This window comes from Lagopus leucura, unplaced genomic scaffold, assembly GCF_019238085.1.
Source record: "Lagopus leucura isolate 7727_CA_CO unplaced genomic scaffold, USGS_WTPT01 Super-Scaffold_806, whole genome shotgun sequence".
NCBI lineage: Eukaryota > Metazoa > Chordata > Aves > Galliformes > Phasianidae > Lagopus > Lagopus leucura.
This window is the reverse complement of record NW_024962260.1, coordinates 4,326,953-4,345,571: the sequence shown is the minus strand read 5'-3', so window position 1 is coordinate 4,345,571 and position 18,619 is coordinate 4,326,953. Positions and strand designations below refer to the sequence as shown.

The following is an 18,619-nucleotide window of genomic DNA, read 5'->3' as shown; positions in this document are numbered from 1 at the left end:
AGCAGGCCTGGGCTCAGAGTCCTGTTGGGACAGGAGCAGGCCTGGGCTCAGAGTCCTGTTGGGACAGGAGCAGGCCGCTGCCCTCGCTGCACAGCAGGACGGCGCGCAGCAGAGCCAGGCTGCAGGAGGAAGCGCCGCTGCTGGCAGGGCTTGTGCAGCTCCACAGCTGCAGTCGCTCCCCACTCCTGAAGTCCAAGCACAGCCCCCAGCTGGAACAGAAGCCCTCGTAGCCAGAATCTGTTTTTGTACAATTGTTTATACAAATTCAACAAAGGTAAAACTGCATCAGGAAGGTCTACGAAAACAACACCTTACAACAATGGCACTTATGAATGCAGAATTTTACAATCAGGAAATAACCATGTTATAAACCTTAAATGAGAACTCAACTCACACTTCAAAGAAAGAGAGACTACGTTTGACCATTTATTCTACTGCTGGACTCACTGTATAAATTAATTTTATATTGAGTACAAGAGCTCATGCTACAGAGTGAAACCCTCCTATGTGCAAAAGCTGAAATTGGAATTTTTAAAATTTTGAGAAAAAAGGTGATTTCTATACAGATAAAACTTGGCAAAGTGTTTTACTTCAACTATAATTTACACCTTATTTCCACAACATGCTTATGTCACTTCTCAAGTATACAAAGCAGGATATAAACTTCCATTAAAACATGCTTTAAGTTGAAAGTATTAACCTACTTTTCCTGACCTGGGCACGTTTGTAGATAGATACTGTCTACGAAGTATAGGTTAAGTTCTCTCCTACCATAAGTAAAGATAAAAATTGGCAATCAAAACCGAAACACTGGTAATGCATTCAAACATTGCATAAATAATTTTTAAACAATTTTTGTACAAAAATAGTTCTGCATAATGTAAGATGTAACAAAACAAAATGTGTTAAGAAGGCAGAAATGCAGTGCGTGGTCCACTTTAATGACACCAACTTTTTTTTTTGTTTGTTTGTTTGTTTTAAGAAATGAAAAGCAGAAATCAAATTTACACTACCAAGCACATGCTGTGGTACTTTAAATAACAGTATTCCTTGGAGATCAGTCTTCTTCCGGGTGTGAACAATTATCATCAGTAACAGTCGCCTTATGAATTTGCATAAGAGCCAGTGCAGGACATCCCAGGTAGACTGAATTAGTGGCACAAGTTGAGATTCTTAACGTGGGTAGTTTCATGTTGTTCTCGACAAGAGTTGTAAAATCCCATCACGGTATTTTCCAATATTCCAAGTTCCCAATTGAAAATAAAATCCCTACATGTTCTTAGTCCCTTCCCCGCCTCGCCCCAGTATTTACACGTGTCCTTTAACTAACTCAGTTTTTGCAGAAGTTTTTCTTCCACTTGCCCAAACTGAACACTTACTGACATCTCTGCTATGAACTGCTCACAGCCTTCTTTTGTCACTTGCTTGCAGTACCTCAAGTCGATCTGGCAGATGTTTCCACAACGTTTGAAGTAGGACAGGCACTGGTCAGTCACCTTATTGCAGTCTGCAAAAAAAGAGAGAAGGGGACAAAAGTGAAACCCCATTTTGATCTCTGATTTGACCTCCTCAGCCCTTTCCGCTCCTCCTGTGCCACCAGCTGCCCCCACCAGCCCGCCTGCAGCTCCCGGCTCCCCATGGCGGCTGCGTAACCGAAGGGATGAGGAGGATGAACAAAGTGACAATTTGCAGCTCCCAGCAGCTCAGACAGGGCAGGGCCTGGGAGAACAGCAGCTGCAGGATCACCGACTCCAGCAGCAAACAGTGCTGATGGGGAGGGACACCCCCACCCTCCTCCCCTGCCCCGAGTTCGTGCTGCATACCTGATAAATTAATTTCCGTTAATGAATCCCGCGTGGTAGTTCCAACCGCGGTCAGCAGGTTAATAGACTGATCTGTCACGTGGTTACAGTAACTAAGATTGAGTTTGGAGAGCAGAGGCATGTGCCTGATGATCAGCCGCAAAGACGCGTCGGTGATGTCCAGGCCGGCCAAGCGCAGCTCCACGATGTTCCGCAGTTTACTCCGGTTGTCGATCTGACCTGGAAAGCAGAAGCAGCAGCTGAGCCTCGTGCTGTGCTGCAAACATCTGCAAATCTATATGAAATGCACTGTGACACACAACACTGCTGCCCTGAGTTAACTTCAGATGTTTTTGCCTGTCTGTTGCTTTGGAGGGGACATCAGCAGGAACGCTTGCCTATTTTGGATACAGGCACGTGGACAATAACCACCTCCTGATTTAAAAACAAAAGGGACGAAAGTAACTGCAGGGGCCCAGCGGAATTACAGGTCGGGAATAAGCAGTAGGCTGTGCAGTGCATGCCAGAAAGCAGATCTGATTTGCTCAAAATTTCACCTGAGCTGATATCCGGGCGAATGTGGCATGACCCACAGAACTGCTCCTTCCCTGAACTGGAAGAAAGTGTTTCCATACTCTCTAAAGTACACCCGTTGCAGCCTGAAGAGAAGAAAGTCAGACAGAAAACCAGCACAGTGGCTCAGATGACTGTTCAGCAGCCAGAGAACATCACTCATCACCCAGAGGCTTCCAGCGAGGTGCTGCACGTCACTACTTAACCGCCTCACACGCCAGCAAAGCCCAGAACCCCACCGGTGCTGGCTGCAGGGTTTGCTGCCCATTTCCTCCACGGGGGACCAGCAGCAGAGCATGCTGAGTGCAGATGGGACAGCCCGCGCTCTCCCGCCGGTTACCTGGCCGGTTATCTGTGGGCGGTGACAGGAGGTCTCTCATCTGAGCGTCCTTCAGTCCTTCTGCCCACTGCACGTCCAGAGTTCGGAGTAAAGGGCAGCTGGAACTACAAAGTGCTGACACTGCTATCCATGAGCACCCTGATAACAGCAGGTCTCGGAGACCTGCAGATACAGAAGAGATTGGAGCACACGGCCCATGCGGAGAGGCACCCAGCGATCTGCTCCCACACACAGGCTGAGCTGAGCCCAGCGCTGCTCCAACACACCCCAATGTTCAGGGGCACGCAGGGACCCCGGGAGCCCCCCACCCAGCCGTCCCTCTGCCCTGCACCCAGAACCTCCATTACAGTGGGGGGGGGGAACAGTCCCCCAGCATCCCCCAGCTGAACCGGTCAGCACAGGCACAGCACTTACTGGCCAACACCTGCCACAGTTTGCTAGAATGCCAAGCAGTCACAACAAAACTCATTTTAACATGCTGATCTTCTGCTCCTCTGTATGTACTCCTCCTTTCAGATAGCTGGACCCCTGCACACCCTCCTCACAGATAACAGTTTACATCTAAACTGCTTTGCTAAGATCTGGTGAAGCAGTCAAAAAACCATCGCTTACCTGGCAGTCTGTTGATAAGCCAGCTCAGCTGCTTTTTAGATATATTTGTCCAGCTAAGATCAAGGGTTACAGGCTGTCTCCTAATAATGCCACTAAGCATAAGTGGAGTGATGGATTTACAATGGTTTAAATCTATTTTGGTCCATAATCTTTTGTCACAGCACCTACCCAAAAAGAAAAAAAGTCAACAGCACTTGAATTTGGCACTTGTTTCAATTTCTGCAAGACTTTTAAAAAGCATCACAGAACTATGGGGAAAACAACAGCATTTAACTAAAACTAGCAAAAATAAAGCGAAGTAATGCTGAGGTAAGTGCACCAACAAACAGCGTCACGTAGGTTTGAAGTTTTCTGTCAAGTCTATCTCACAGCGAAGTATGGAATTATTTCTACTGAATTATCACTGCCAACATCATAGGATCCCATTTTAAGTCACCACAGCATTTATTAAAATCTGTCTTGTAGCCTGAAAACAAGCGCCTTCCTTCTTATCTTCTGAATAAAAAGAATGGTTTCATGTGCTTCTTGTCCTGATTTCCCCCACACTTTCCCTATGCAAAACAAATTCTGTTCCTGTTATTCCCATGTGCGTTTCTGTGCTCTTTATGGCTCCCTAAGGGCCACAAGCAACAAATCCGAATGGTTTGCAGTATCCTGCATTTTCCTGCATTTTGCATTAGAAAACGCCATACTTAAACCGAAAAATCATCTAACAGCTGTGGCACTGAGAAACCCGTGGAGGAAGGGCTCCATGGGCATCGCCTTGCGCCACACTACCAACCTTCCTGTCATTTATCCAGGTTTAGCTAGACTGCGCTACTGAGGGGCCTCTGCCTTGACTCGCCCATCCATGTGCACATTATGGCTGAATATGAGATGACAGCCAACAAGATACTTTGCTGCGAGTGCACTGAAACTCAGCAATCTGTCCACTAATGCTTTCTGTGGTGGTGCAGTCACTGTCTGTGTCAATTTTTACGCTCTGACACTCTGAGCACAGAACAACGAAGGACTCTTCCACAAGTTCTGCTGATATGGAATCAGCAGATGGGACTGCTCTGTATGCCCTCTGCAGGGCAACAACCAGGATGGACCTTCTGAGGAGAACACAGGACACCAGAAGATCTTCACCATATCTCAATAGAGATTTAAGAGCTGAACTAAAAAAACAACTGCATCAGCAGCAAGAGCTCCTGGGGGCACAGCGACCCAGGCTCAGCCTGACCCAGACAGCATGTTCTCATGTGTGGGAACACTGCAGTGCCTGAGGACAGAACAGGCTGCTCTGGGCAGCACAGCTGCTGCAGGCTGATGCTCAGACACAGAGCTCTCATCAGAAGCGCTGGCAACTGCTGCTTGTGAGAAAGCACTAAAGACAAGCTGCTTCTTCAGACACTGCCGGGCACCCTCTCTCCTTGGGCTCAGTAGAACTCCAGGGACAACCTGCACACCTCTGTTAGTGCTCAGCCGCCCACCTCCCTTCCGAGCCCATCCCCACCACACACAAGACCCAGCACGGTTTCCCACCCTCCTTACCATCTGTTCCAGGTCTTGCAAACTCTCATACAGATGCACAAGTCTCTATGACTGAGGTAGCTAAAGACAGCCATCCAGACTTCCCTCTGCATCACGTGGGCTGCCCCATCATCCAGGGGGAGCGAGTCCGGAGGGGGGCTGATGGGGGGCGGCCGGATGACGTGCCGCTCCATCTGAATGCATTTGGGAGGAGAGAGCGAGGGCGGGGGCCGGGCGATGCCGCGCGGTGTGCTCCGCAGGCTGGGGATGAGCGGGTGCCTCAGCTCCCGGGGAGTCCCGTTCAACCCTTTGCTGAACCTATGGAGTCTCTCGCTGTTGTTCAAGGCGCGCTTGGGTTCCTCGTTTTCGCTCTCGGGTTCAGATTTGATGGGTTGGTGATTCTCATTGGCAAGGCTGTTCTCGGTTTTTTGGATCTCTTGGTTGAGCTCCTTGCTGAGCTCCTTGCTCAGTTCTTTATTGGGAAGCCGCCTTTTCCGCCTCATCTTGAACTTCTTCTTGTCCCTGGGCTCGGCCCCCTCTGTGCTGGGACCCGCGGTGGGCGAGCTGGATCGCGACTGGTCGCTGTCCTTGGAGCGGGGAGGCGCTTCCGGCAGCTCGTCCTCTGGCTCCTGCTTGAGGCGCCGCAGGGGTTTGAGCAGGGCGCTCCGCTCATCCGAAGCCTTCCACGATCGCCGCTGAAAAGGAAGAGACAAGGGCTGACTACAGGAGCACCCAGCACGTGGCGTTACCCAGAACGCTGCTGCTCTGTGGGGCGGCGGTGCCTGGGAAACAGCTGCCTGCCTGCTCTGGGCCCACCTGCCCCAGCGCCGGGCTGCAGCCACCAGCCAAAGGCATCGAGCTGGAGCGCCATCGCAAAGCCAGGGAGCCCAGGATCGGCCCTCCAGACTCCAAGAGTGACAAATGCATTTATTCACCATGCATCACCTTGCAGACTTACGGGCCTTACTCATTACACAGCAGACAGCTTCCATATAGAAGGCAAACAGCATGCTATAGACAGTTCTCCCCCAACAGGCCAGAAGAAACCAGGCTTAGGATGCATTCACTGGGCAAACTTTCAACACTGGCTGACACACATGCATACCAAATGGCCAAAAGGTCAATTTCTGAAAGCTCCTGAGGTGCAACCACTACTCGCACTGTGGCTGCGCTTCTGCTGTGATGACACCATTCCTGCTGGATGCTCAGAGCCTCAGATAAGCACACTCTGGCTGCCCCTTTACATCCTACTGAACTCGGTTCTTCTTCTCAGGCTTCCCCACCTCCAGTGCATGCGGACGGGGAATGCCAGGTGTGACACACTGCCACGCGGATGAGCCCGCATGCTGCCACCATCTCTGATGCAAGGTGGGCTCACGGGGCTGGCAGCTTCTTCCCTGCCCTGGTTGCTGCTCGTCAAAGAGAACTGCGCTTCATTCACATTAATCTAAACTTCTGATGCATGCCAGAGGGATACGGAAGAGATGTACGGACCAAAACCAAGGAAGACTTCAAGTCTGATTGATCGCTATACGCAAGAAAGAAGCTAGCATCTGTTAGAACAAAACAGCCTTAATAAGAAGAGATCAGGCCTGGCAAGGAAAGGTGAGCTGCTGTGAACACACCTGCTCTATCAGAACGCCCGTGTTCTGCAATAAGCTAATTGGATCACATCTGTGGATGTGCTGCTACACCTCGGACTCAGCGCCGAGCAGAGAAAGCTGATCAACCCGTCCTTAAACATGTAATAAAGGAAGAGGTCACAGTAAGTTAATGACAGGTTAGAAAACAGACAGGAAAATTAGAACATCAGATTACTGTCAGCTTGCAGCATCCTCCACACAGGGCACTGATGAGTGCGTAATTTAAAGGTATCAGAGTTCTGTTATTGTGGCAGATTGTGAGAGAGAAATCAATGCTTGTGCAGGGGGGGCTCCACGCTGTGATGCAGACTGCTGAGGGTGTGCGTGGCAGGAGCAAGATTCAGCGAGAGAGCAAAGCATCAGCACAGAAACTGAATTTTATTCCTTGGGGTCATCAAAACACAGTTTTTGTTTGTATTTTAACATGGGACATGAGAAAAAACAGACCCAGACACTGCAGCTAACTCTTCTGAAGCATAAAGGCTTGCACGAGAGAGCGGTTTTTGAGGTGTAAAGGGCATAATAAAACTGCCCGCTCTGACACAAAGATATGAACGATACACTGGCTCACCATTCAGCCCACATGAGAAGGAGTAAAAGGGATGCAGAACATATCTATTATAAAGGCAAAGCACCTTCTTCCTGAAGAGTTTCTTCTTTTCCAAGTTTTAGCTGTTGGAAGAAAGAAAAAGTAAAAGCCCCAGAAGATGACATTTGTTCTGCTGTCTGTTGAAGGTCTGGTGACTCACAGTGCCTTCCTGACGCGCTGGGGGCTTTCACGGAGCAATTCAAGCCATCCATAAACACTCCAGTGAGTCCGCAGGGATGGGAAAAGGAGATCATGGCCAAGAAGCAGATATGCATAACCTGCTGTCATGAATTTTGCTCTCCACCAAAGCAACGACAATCCCTACATTCCCACACTGTGGTGCTCTCTCTGCCAAGACTCAACAGGCAGAGCAACTACCAAGTCCTAGAGAACTGCAGTGCACGCAGTACAAGAACTGCCAGCGATCCCAGTTACAAACCATCCGACGTCTACTTGTAAGAGAAGTTGGATCTAAGTCCTCAATTCTACCTCTGGAAGCCAGCATTTCTCTACATCTCAAGTAGAACATTCTGTAATCCACACGGCAATTCAGAGTGTCTCTGCCTGGTCCAAGAGCTCTGACTTTTAAATTCAGGGAAAAGCTGCTACAGTGCTGCTGTGAGCAGCTCCTCCTCTCTGCAGGCTACAGGAGGTGTCATTCCTAAAAGTCCTCTGATCAGTTCTACACATTGTACATCTGTGAATCAGCCACAAAACAAGCAGCCACGCGCCACCAAGTGGCAACAGATGAAAAGGTTTCCATAAAAAAGTGATTTTCACTTTGTTCCTACTCCAAGCATCTTGCAGTGACTTTTTAGTTAAAGTGGGTTTTCCAGCATTTTGAACAAACCAACAGCCACAGCCCAGTGTTGTCAGCCTCTGAATGTCAACCCGAGCTTCACCGTTCAAACTACTGTCCTGTTAGACAAGCAGTTTTCAGGAAGGGAGGTAAAACATCGCAGTTTCTTTTGTAGCAATCTGGGATTTCAAGACGAGGTACAAGCCAGAAGGCAAGAGACATCAGCCCCAACCAGCCCACGCGCATCTGCGTACGTACATAAGGGTTTGTCATACCCGTTTTCTCATAGAGGGTTCCTGGGGTTTCTCAAATTTCCTTTTCCTCCGCAGATGGACTTCGTCTGACTTTCTCCTCAGAATTGAGTCAACTTGAGGCTTTTTGGAATGTTCCTCAGATTTCCGCCTGGGAGTTTCTTCACAGTCCCCTTTCCGTTTTGCAGCATCTGTTACTTCCTTATTGTCTCTGTTCATTTTCTGTTCCTTCAGCAATGAGCCTGGGAGATTTGATGCGTATTTGAATCCTGGTCCGCGCTTTTGCTTGTACGCCAAAGAGACACAAAACACAAACAAACTTTATATCTTATGCCTTTCTCAGCTATTTATGTACGTTGCCTCCAGCACTGGTGGGTTGATCACTTTGTAACAGACAAAATCATTAACATGGAGTTACAGTAGAAGCAGTTTCAACCTTTAAGAAGTTTTTATGCACACTGGCAGCCTCTCGCTTTACAAAAGAAAACAAAAAAAAGCTTCCCTAATTCCAATAGACACTTCAGGTTTCGCATGACCTTTTTTCTTTCCTTTTTACACAATCCAAAGAGTTATCTTAGAATTTAGCATGCAGCAATGCACAGAACTAACCTAAACACTCTCCAGGTTTTGGGTGAAGTGTTAGTGCGTGGAAGAAAAATAAAAGATGATTAGGGAACAGAAAGCCAACAGCTTATTTCCTTTGACTCAACTGAATTGAACACAAAAACAAAAGCGGTACTGGGCAAAATTATACCTACAAGCCAGAGGGAACGTTTGAGATCTTGTATTTCATTCCAGCACCACTTATCCCCATTAAACTCACTTTTCCAGTTTTCCCTGCATGGTTGCACTTTGGACACTCCCAGCAGTTCGGCAGCTCGTCGTTAACCACACCATCTGATTCCTTCACCTGGTGAAAGAGAGGCACAACTCAATTCACAGACAAGCTCAAAGAAGCTGCAGAAGTCTACAGGTAGACCACTCAGAGGCACTTCTCACAGCTCTGCGTTTTCTCTGATCGATTGCTGCCCTCCCAAGAGCCCCAGGAAAGAAACCCGGCTCCCTGCAGGAGCAGAGCACACCCCACAGGATCACCCTCAATATAACATCCATGGGAGGAATGTGTGGTGGCCAACCTGGTCCTCGATAAAGGCTTTGGGTCTGGGCTTTGTGTGAAGGTCAGGGACAATCCCAATTACTGCAGGGCACATTCTGCTCATACAAAAATGATAAGGAAAGAAGCCACCCGCCATCCCGACTGTAATCATGCCATCTCCAAACGTCCTCCCACACCCCTGATCTAAAAAGCCATTTCCCTCCCCGAAGTGAGGCACAGCCTCTGCCTCAATAGGAAGGGATTTTTCCCATATGCACATTCTCATACATTAATACTGTTGGGCATTTTTAGAAGCAGAGCACCCTGCACTGTAATCAAGTGTGCCTTACAATATTTTTCTTTATGGCTCAGAGTGAGCAGCCCCGTGTGCACAGCCCCCAGGCTCACGTGCCAGCAGAACGCTGGCTGCCAAGCCAGCTGGAGAACAGCAAACTTCTATTCAGAGGTCCAGGCAAACAAAAACATTCTCAGGGCTTCTGACACCCACAGCTAGCGTAAGGAAGAGAAGTGCTTACTGCTTTGCTGCCTCTGAGAGACTGTGACATTCTGCTCTTTGAAAAACGCCCATTTGGTGTTGTCACATCACAAGGAAAGCACAGCCCTGCCCCACACGGCTCCTGCTTCCTGAACTTCTGCAGAGGAGCCCTCATTACATTCCAGACAGGAGAAAGGTGTTTCTGAAAAGCAGTTTCTTTGAATGAAGCCAAGGAGGAACAGTAGAGCTAAGCTAAAAAGCAGCCTCCACACAAAGACATAAGCTCACTGATGGCACGTTCGCATCTTAAGGATTAGTTACGTGGTGTTCAAGAGGTGTCTGGATGAGGTGCTACGAGATATGGTTCAGTAGCTTGGTGACAGGTTGGGCTAGATAATCTTGCAGAATCACAAGGCTGGAAAGGACCTACGATTCTATGACTTAGGCAAAAGCCTCAAGGAGAAAAGAAAACATTTTATTACTGTAGTAGCACGGTTCTGCTGTCTGCAGTCAAGATGAACAGCTGGGCATTGGCATCAGCAGTACAGCAGCAGGAGCCGGCTGCTGGAACAGGCAAGGGCAGAGCTCTGCAGATTTTTCTTGTTTCTGAAGCATTTCCTCCTCCCAGCTCAGTGAAAACGTGTGAGCTGTGCAGGAGCAAGCCCTGGGATTTAGGGAACTGCTTCCTCCAGAACTGAGCCAGACAGCAGCCATTCGAGTTTCACCATCCAGCAGGAGTGATGACATGTCAGCCTTTCTCAGCAAGTCTTTGGGAGTTAATAAATGAGTAAATGAAGTGGGCAGAATTTAAATACTGGTTTTATCACAACTGTGTGCCTTTGAACCTTCTTTCCCATGGTAGGTGTAAGATACTCCAGGAGCTGTTGTATACATCTCTGCCTCAGGGGAACAACTCCTGGCTCAAGCCCAAGTTGGGAACAAGTTATTTCCCGCACTGAATACAGAACAAATGCTACCAAAGGGAAAGCATTACAGCTCCATCCCTTCTGAGGAGTTTAAGGAACTGAACAGATGTGAGGAACTGTAAGCAAACTAATTAGACACAAACAAACCTGCCACTGAATCCGTCCCAAGCCTTCTAGGCTGGGTGGGAGCCAGTTCTGCATGTTTGCTACCAGCAGCAGGTGGGCGTCTGAGCCACGGTGGGAGGCACCTCCACTGCATGCCTGCAGCACCAGGCAGCCATTCACAGCCTGAACACAAGACTGAGTCAGAGAATACAGAGACCCCAGGAGCCAATCTGTTATCAGCAGGTGAGAGCTGTGAGTCCTGACAGTGCAGAGGCTGAAGTAATGCAGGTAGAAACACACCTGGTCTGAAGACAGTGGCAGAAAAGCAGATGTGCTGGAGGAGGACTTTGTTTTCTCAGTTATTTATTTTTGCTGTTCTGTCAATGCACCTAGAATACTCCCTCATTTCTATCAGTCTCACTCTATCTACCAAAGAACAGGATTCTTATGAAGAAAAATTCTTCTTAAAGAATCTGCATCAGATCCTGCACTTGGTCACCTGTGCAACTGAGGATCTGACTCACAGCAAGAAAAATCCATCAATACTGGTTCAATACAAATGCCCTGCAACAGAAAAAAACAATATCCCTCTGAAAATCTCAGCAGCTCCCTCTGAAAGCAACACTGGGCTTATGAAAGGCTTGCCAAGATGATTTTCTCAAGGAACTATTCAGAAGAAAGAAGCTGGACAGTCAGCCCTTAGCAAAGCCATTCAAGACTCCCCTGAAGCCAGCTCAGCTCTTAGGCAATGGCAGAGGACAGACCTATCAGATGCCCTACGAGGTCATCTTCTGCTGTTTCATGGAGAAAACTCACTGACCACAAACAAAGTCAAACGGTGAAGCTGGAAGAGGATGAGCTCCAAACCAGACACACACAGCCCTGCAGTGCCCGAGATCACACGTGCCAGATGCCTGCTGGAGATGAAGCCATGGCTGACACGTGGTGCTGCCTGAGCAAGACAGGATGGGACCTCCTCTTGGTGCACAACCCTGGGCTGCATCTGTTTCCAAAGGTGTTTTCCATGCAGACTGAGGGCTCGGCCCATATCGGGGCTCAAGCACCTCATAAACAGGGCATCCCTTTGTCCCACAGACAACTATGGAGCCTGGCAATAAGCAGCAATGAGGGAACCAAGGAAGAGATTCTGTTCTTCTTTTGTGCTTCTCCACAGTCTCCTCTCATCTTCTAAAATGATGATTCTGAAATCCTCCTGCTGCCCTTTTGTTTCTGTAAATAATCAATAGTTATCCACCCATTCCAGCTCAGCAGATGCACTGAGAAACTGAAGTAAAAGACACACGCAGCACACTGCTAACCTCCCATTATTTAACTTTCAGAAATATTTCAAGCAACTTTGTGCTCCTAGTTACCAAAGCAGTACTCAGAACACCTTTTATAAGCATAAAAGAACAAACGGCCCCTGCCTGACTTCACAGGTCTGACCCACATCCTGTGCAAATGGTCCCAGACATGGGACAGTGAGAGGAAGCCATACTTCAGCTGTCACCCAACAGTGACCCTGTCCTCAGGACCTGGATACGAGGCATTGCTGGCACTGCCAGAAAGGAAGAGGAGTGCAGGGCACTTGGGGGAAGGAACAGAAGAGCAGCAGCTGCAAGACAGAACTGAGGTTCCTCTGGAAATGAGCTCCTCCTTCCCTTGCTTCTTCAGCCTTTGAAGCCTTACTTTATGCAGAGCCAAGCACACCAAGCTCCTGTTCAGAGCCCATCTGTGGCAGGAGCTGCAGGTACCCCACTCTTCAGGGCAATTCTGGCTTGCCAGCTACCTGCTTTCTGCTCCAGCAAGTCACACACATCCCTCAGTGCAACATGGCATACAGCACAGAAGCAGTGAAAGGCCGGGACAGCATCACCCCAGGCCTGCATAAGGAACACATCTCCATGCCCAGAGGGACCAAGGGCTGCTTTCTAGGGCATGGTACATCAGAATACATTTGCTAAGGCAAAATCACATCAACCACAAACAAATCAGCAACAGAGAACGACTGAGCAGCCAAGACACAACCAGTTTTGGAGAAAGCAGGCTTCTAAGTGCTCAGACACAGGGATGTGCCCAAAAATACACTTCTGTTACCAACCAAGAGAACAGTTGTTCACAATACTCCATTCAGCCTGAAACTTGCCCAGTTTGCTCTCTAGAGCTGCAGTCTTCTTACTGCAATGTCTGCTCCCACCCTTAAGGCCAGCTGCCACTAAAAGGCATATCTGTGCCTGGACAAACACAAACAGCAAACCACTCATTTGTACTCTGCTGATACAGGGCTGCAAATAAGTCATCCAAAGCTACAGGTAGATTTTTCTGTCCTCTGGAGCTTGCCAACTGAGATGCCTTACTTCCTTACACTCCCTTAGACAAGAAGCAATAAATAAATGAAATAAACCACAAACATACACCCACATGTTGCTGCCTTGCTTTGAGCAGGCTGGTCACATCAGAAGAGAGGACCCTCCTTCAGACAGGACCGTTCACACCACAGCTATCCATCCTGTTTCTCACACCAACTCTGGGTTCATGTAGTTCCCAAAGGTGAAAATGTGAAAATTTCTTAATTTCTGTGCCCTACTTCTACATTCAGGTGGTATCTAATCTTTCTGTTTGTTTGTTTCCAACAGGTATTTCATCCTTTCACTCACCTTAAGGCATCCTGGGTGTATTATTTCATTACAAATGGAGCATTCCATTAGCATGAGATTAAACTTGCTCTCCTCCTCTTCCACAGTGTCCTCTTTCCCAGCTTCTCCACACACCAGACATACAGCAGTATGAGGCAACACCGGCTGTTTACACATATCAGAAGGAAGTCTTGATCAGGGCACATAAGACACATGGGAACAGAAGAATTCAAAATGCATTTACAGTATTTTCATTCCAAAGGGAAGATAAACAGGGCTTAATTGTGCAAACTGCTGAAGGCTCCATCCCAGCAGATCAACAAAGGCGAGAAAAACTGGTAACAACTGGGGCTGGATACCCAGAGCAAGCATCACAGGACATGTTCAGGGAATGAAAGTGCCCTTCCTGCTGCAGCAGAAGTCCATGGGGAATTGCAAGGATGAAAATGACTTTTTTTTTTCCCAAGGTCTCTTTAATCTGTGAGCTGACAGACATTGGCACAAGAGTCACTTTACTACAGTACAATGGGAGGGGAAAGAAGCAACCTAGAACATCACTATTCACATCCACTAAGCTTCACAATCTAACGATTTGGCAGCTCCCCTGTTTTACAAGCAGGGCAGACAGATGTTATGGGACCCATCCAGCCCTCATGGCAAGCCTACAACAGGACTAAGAACAGACCTTTTGCTGACTGACAGTCTATTATAGGAGGCCCTAGTCCAAATGAGAGCAGTGCAGAAAGCACTGCACAGACACTTAAAAAGAGGATTTCTCTGCCCAAAGTGCCACAACTGCAGTTATTTTCTGTCCTTTGCTGAGGGAGAAAGGGAATGGCAGCATATCATATATCCATCACCTATGTCAAAGCACTGAATGCCAGTCTAATTAAAAAGCTACCTTTATGACAGTGGGAACATACTTCTAGTTTGCCACAGTAAGGTACAAGCCTCTTTACAAGAAATAAAAGGAAGACCCTCACAAGAAGCTGGCCATAATGTGAATTATACTGATAAGGATGCCACTGCTTAACTATCAAGTAGCCAGATGCACAGGTGTGGCTTTTCATGGCAAGGATCTCTCACTGAAGGAGTGAATAAAGTCTGCAAGTGAAACACTGCACACTGAATCAAATTTATGTAGCAACAATTCACCCTTCAGGAAGTTTCAGACAGAGAAAAGAAACCATGCTAAGCCATCACAGAGCACAGTGTGCTGCCCCAAGTCCCAGCGTCAGATACAAGCTATGGCAATACTTTCTGCTTTCTCATGTCAGTACTTACCCACGCTCCATTTTAACAGCCAATGCTATTAAATTCCCAACCCTCCTCCACACACACAGTAGGAATCCCCAGGATTCCATTCCACTGGCAGGTAAAGCAGAACAAAGCCAAGGCACCCAGAGCTGGGACGGCTCTGTCCACTTGTTCTGTCCGATCTCCCACACGACAACCATCTACAACTGCACACAAGGAACAAACATCCCAGCAACAGCACGATTAGTCTTGCTGGAAGCAAGGGTGTGTAGGGAATCTCTTTGTGCCCCAATTAGCTGTGTCCCACTGACAGACTGGAGCAGAAGCTCTGCTATTATAGCCTAGCTTCCCAGCAGAGCCCCCACACTCCCTTCAGACAGCCTCAAGTGTCCCTGGCACTCCTGCTTCCCTTCTTGATTCAACTAGTGATGCAGAGGAGTTTCCTGTTCTCTGAATGGCAGTACAGGCTCTCTCAAAGCTTTGGAGTTTAATGAAAGCCTGTGCCTAGCTAATATTGTCAGTGTTATTAACCAGAGGAAAGCACAATCCCAGAACTGTGGAGATCATTACTTTCACAGAGCCCTGCTTTGGTGGCTTCTTTTAGCTGGAAGCTGTTGGACATGCACCACAATATATTACTACTGTGATTATTAGACAACATAATGAACAAGAGTAAAGACAACAGGATTGCTCATAGAAATGTAAGGTACTGTACTGTACAACAGTTCAACTTGTTATTTTTCTACCCTTTTGCTGTTCTAAGAAAGTCTGCAACATTCCCACTGTTTCTCCAAGGAGGACTCGCAAAGAACAGAGAGACCTCCTGAGCACATGCAAGGGTGGGACAAAGAATCAAAGCACCCTGGCTACTAAGTTCTGTGCTGCAAACACAACTCCTGGAAATAAAACGGCAGATATCAAGCAAAAAAGAAAAATATTTTTTCATAAGAAGAGAGAGGAAGATGAGAACCAAGTTCATCTCCTCCGAAAAGCTCAGCATGCATGTGAAGATTCAAACACCTTCCTACGAAAACTTGCTCCATCAGTCAGGACAAGGCAGCGTGCTGCAGCCCTAATGTAATCTCCCAACTAAAAAGGCAGCACGATTTCTCTATTTCTTCCCCTGGAGAATAATAAATTCTTCATCCACGCTGTTCAATTCATGCCACACTCCAGGAAATCAAGTGTTCAAAGAAAAGACACTTGAGCTGCAAAAGCACTCTGTGGAAAGGTAGATATTCTATGTACTTTACTGAAAGATCCAGGAGAGCCAAATCCAATCCTCTATCAAGAGCACTGCATGGCTTGGCACAGGACATGGTGTGAGTAACCACGAGTACCTACTGGAAACCCTAAGTGCTTACCAGTTTTTAAAACCTGACCCAAGCCATTTACTGCCACCATTTCAGTTTCTTCATCAGAATTAAATATTAAAAAAAAATGTAAGTGAAAGTAACCATAACAAGACTAAATCGAGAGAAATCAGCACAGTTTGCATATAGCACAGCATTTCAGTTATGAATGCACAATACTGCTTTCCTTAAAAACAAACAAAAAACCCACCTTCAACAACACTACAACTAAGACCTTTCTGAAGAATTAAGGGAAAAGCTAATGTCAATTTTTCCCCTTGCTTGAGACCACTGTGGACAAAAAGCCCGAGGAGAAGCTCAGTGAGAGTCGATACGAAAGCAATGATTCAGAACCTCATGGAAGACTAACCTGTCAATATGTGTTAAATACAAAGCTCTCTCTTATGACTCGAGAATCTTCTGGGTGATATATCACAGTAGCTCAGGAAAGTGTCTCTGACTACCTGCTAGCCCTGTTCTGATGCTCAGCATCTCCCAGCAGCCCCATCCAGCCCCTGAGGGAGAAAGGATGCCAGGCTACGTGGCTCTCTGGCACTTCTCCATCAAAACCTCACATATACGTACGTAAGTGGAAATGAATCGAAATTCACATCCCAAGTAGCCTGTGGCCACCAATGACAAAGTCTTGTAGGATGCCAGTCAAAGATTTCTCCATATCTTAAAGGAGTTAAGCAGCTAAGACGGTAAAGACCATTGCAAGGCGCTGCAAGAATCTCAGAGGCCCAAACCAAAAAGGCCTCTTCTCCTTTTAATGAGAGCTTCACACTCCTCCCCTCCCCCCCCCAAATCCCAGAGCGAATGAGTGCCAATTTCTGGTTTACTGATTATAACCACATCAACCTTCCATATTACTGAGAATGGAAGCCACGTAAGTACATTTTAGGAGTGCTCTGGTTTGAAACTTCGGGATAAATCAAAAGTGATGGGAAGAAGAGATCATCTGAACTGCAGGGGTGCAAATTACACTGCTTTACCCAACGCACTTCAGAAACTTCACAGTAAATAGCTCTCAATTCCACACCTTGTCACCAGATGCCAACACAAGAAAGAAATCTCCAGAAGAACTGTAGCAAGAGGTTTACTTACTGCGATACACTGCCTCATAATGCAGGACTGTTTCATCCTGCCAGGCCCCCCAAACTTCTTCATGTCTTTGCAGAAGTGACACTCGCCGCACTCTGTCCGCAGGCACGCCTCGCACTTGCGGCATCGCGTCCTCCTGCGGCGTGCCCCGGCCGTGCTCCGGTTAGCTGCGAGCTTCACCGCAGAGGCAGCGCCCAGCTTCCCTTTGGGCCGTCCGACCGCCCTGTTCTGAAAGAGCCAGACACACGAGGTTAACTCACATCCCACTTACCATCTAAACAGCAGAAATTCCTTCAATGGGAGCTGTACGCATCTTAGATGTAAAACTGACAGATGTATCAAATATACACAGATGGCTAATGCCCAGCAGATGCATACAATCATTCTTACAGCTAAGGAATTCCATTACCTTTTGAGGAAAAGATGCATTGTAAAAAAAAGACAAAGAAATCGAGGCTCCAGTGAGAGATGCCAAACCTAATGCAAGCCCAATTCAACAGGAGGGCACTGACTATGCACAAGTCAACGCAGGACCAAGTTCCACATGACACACTTGGCTTAGGTCAAAGACATAATCTGTGCCATGGCTGAGCTTGGCGCTGCGAGCTCCTAGGACTGCGCTCAGGTTAGCCACAAGGTTTGCTTTCCTCCTTCAGATATGGAAGAGCTCAAGGAGACAGCAAAAGTAATTATGAGGCTAGATATGGCAGGGCAATGTTCAGCAACAGTAGCTCAAGTCACATCAACCTCCCTAATGGAAAGGGAAAGTATGAGCTACTGCCAAATGGCGAGGTAGGAAATAAAACACAAATATTACAAAAGCCTTCCAAAATAGCTTCCCTCGTATCCAATACCAGCAAGTGCTCCAAGCCAGAATACTAACTGATGCTGTGCAAAAAGGGCATCCCAGGTCTGGAATTCAATGACTTTTACGGTAGAAATTAAAGGAACCCAACAAGATTTTAAATGATTAGCTTAACTGCAACAGATTCACTCTACTTATCTAATTTTCACGTTCTAATAAGAAATTCCCTGTTAAGCATAAGAACATACATCCCAAGTCAAATATCCCTAACAAAGTCACTGTCTGTCTTACACACAGACTGGCTTGGCTCATCCTTAGCACTGACAGCTTTTGCTATAAAGATGACAAAAACAGGACCACAAAGCTCATCTGTGCTGTCCTGCTGTACCTTTCTCACTTTCTGCACATCTCAGCACACACAGCACAATCTAAGCAGTTTCACTTTCTGTTTGTGCTGCATTCTGGGCGATCACTGAGGTGGGACGAGGTGGAAGGAGGTGGACCGTAGGAAGCCAGGCAGAATTTCCACTGCAGCTTTTAAAAGAGCCAGGAAAACATTCTACCTGCTGCTGTGAAAGCTTCCCGAAGTGTCCTACTATACACTAACCCTGCCCACTGTAACTGAGGTGGGAGAAAAAACTGCTCAGCTGCTGCTAACGTTACACAGATTTCTACAAGTTTTAATTGCACTCCTCCAGAACAAGCTGGATCCCGCTGT

General features: G+C 47.4%; 1 protein-coding gene across 12 annotated transcripts in view; it reads right to left on the bottom strand.

Annotated features, from left to right (window-relative positions):
• Positions 1–236: 236 nt before the first annotated feature.
• The window catches only part of KDM2B (lysine demethylase 2B), a 103,101-nt gene continuing 84,718 nt past the window's right edge, over positions 237–18,619 (bottom strand). For 7 of the 12 annotated variants that reach the window (XM_042865379.1, XM_042865378.1, XM_042865382.1 and 4 more), the window contains 10 exons: positions 17,100–17,324; positions 13,405–13,548; positions 8,948–9,034; positions 8,149–8,418; positions 4,864–5,537; positions 3,328–3,491; positions 2,716–2,877; positions 2,360–2,461; positions 1,824–2,042; positions 237–1,507 (listed from right to left, as the gene is read on the bottom strand). In XM_042865379.1, coding sequence (XP_042721313.1) covers positions 1,326–1,507; positions 1,824–2,042; positions 2,360–2,461; positions 2,716–2,877; positions 3,328–3,491; positions 4,864–5,537; positions 8,149–8,418; positions 8,948–9,034; positions 13,405–13,548; positions 17,100–17,324 — 2,229 coding nt within the window. In that variant the 3' untranslated portion in view covers positions 237–1,325. The remainder of the gene's footprint in view (positions 1,508–1,823; positions 2,043–2,359; positions 2,462–2,715; positions 2,878–3,327; positions 3,492–4,863; positions 5,538–8,148; positions 8,419–8,947; positions 9,035–13,404; positions 13,549–17,099; positions 17,325–18,619) is intronic. The other 5 variants (XM_042865380.1, XM_042865384.1, XM_042865390.1 and 2 more) reach the window with 5 other exon arrangements.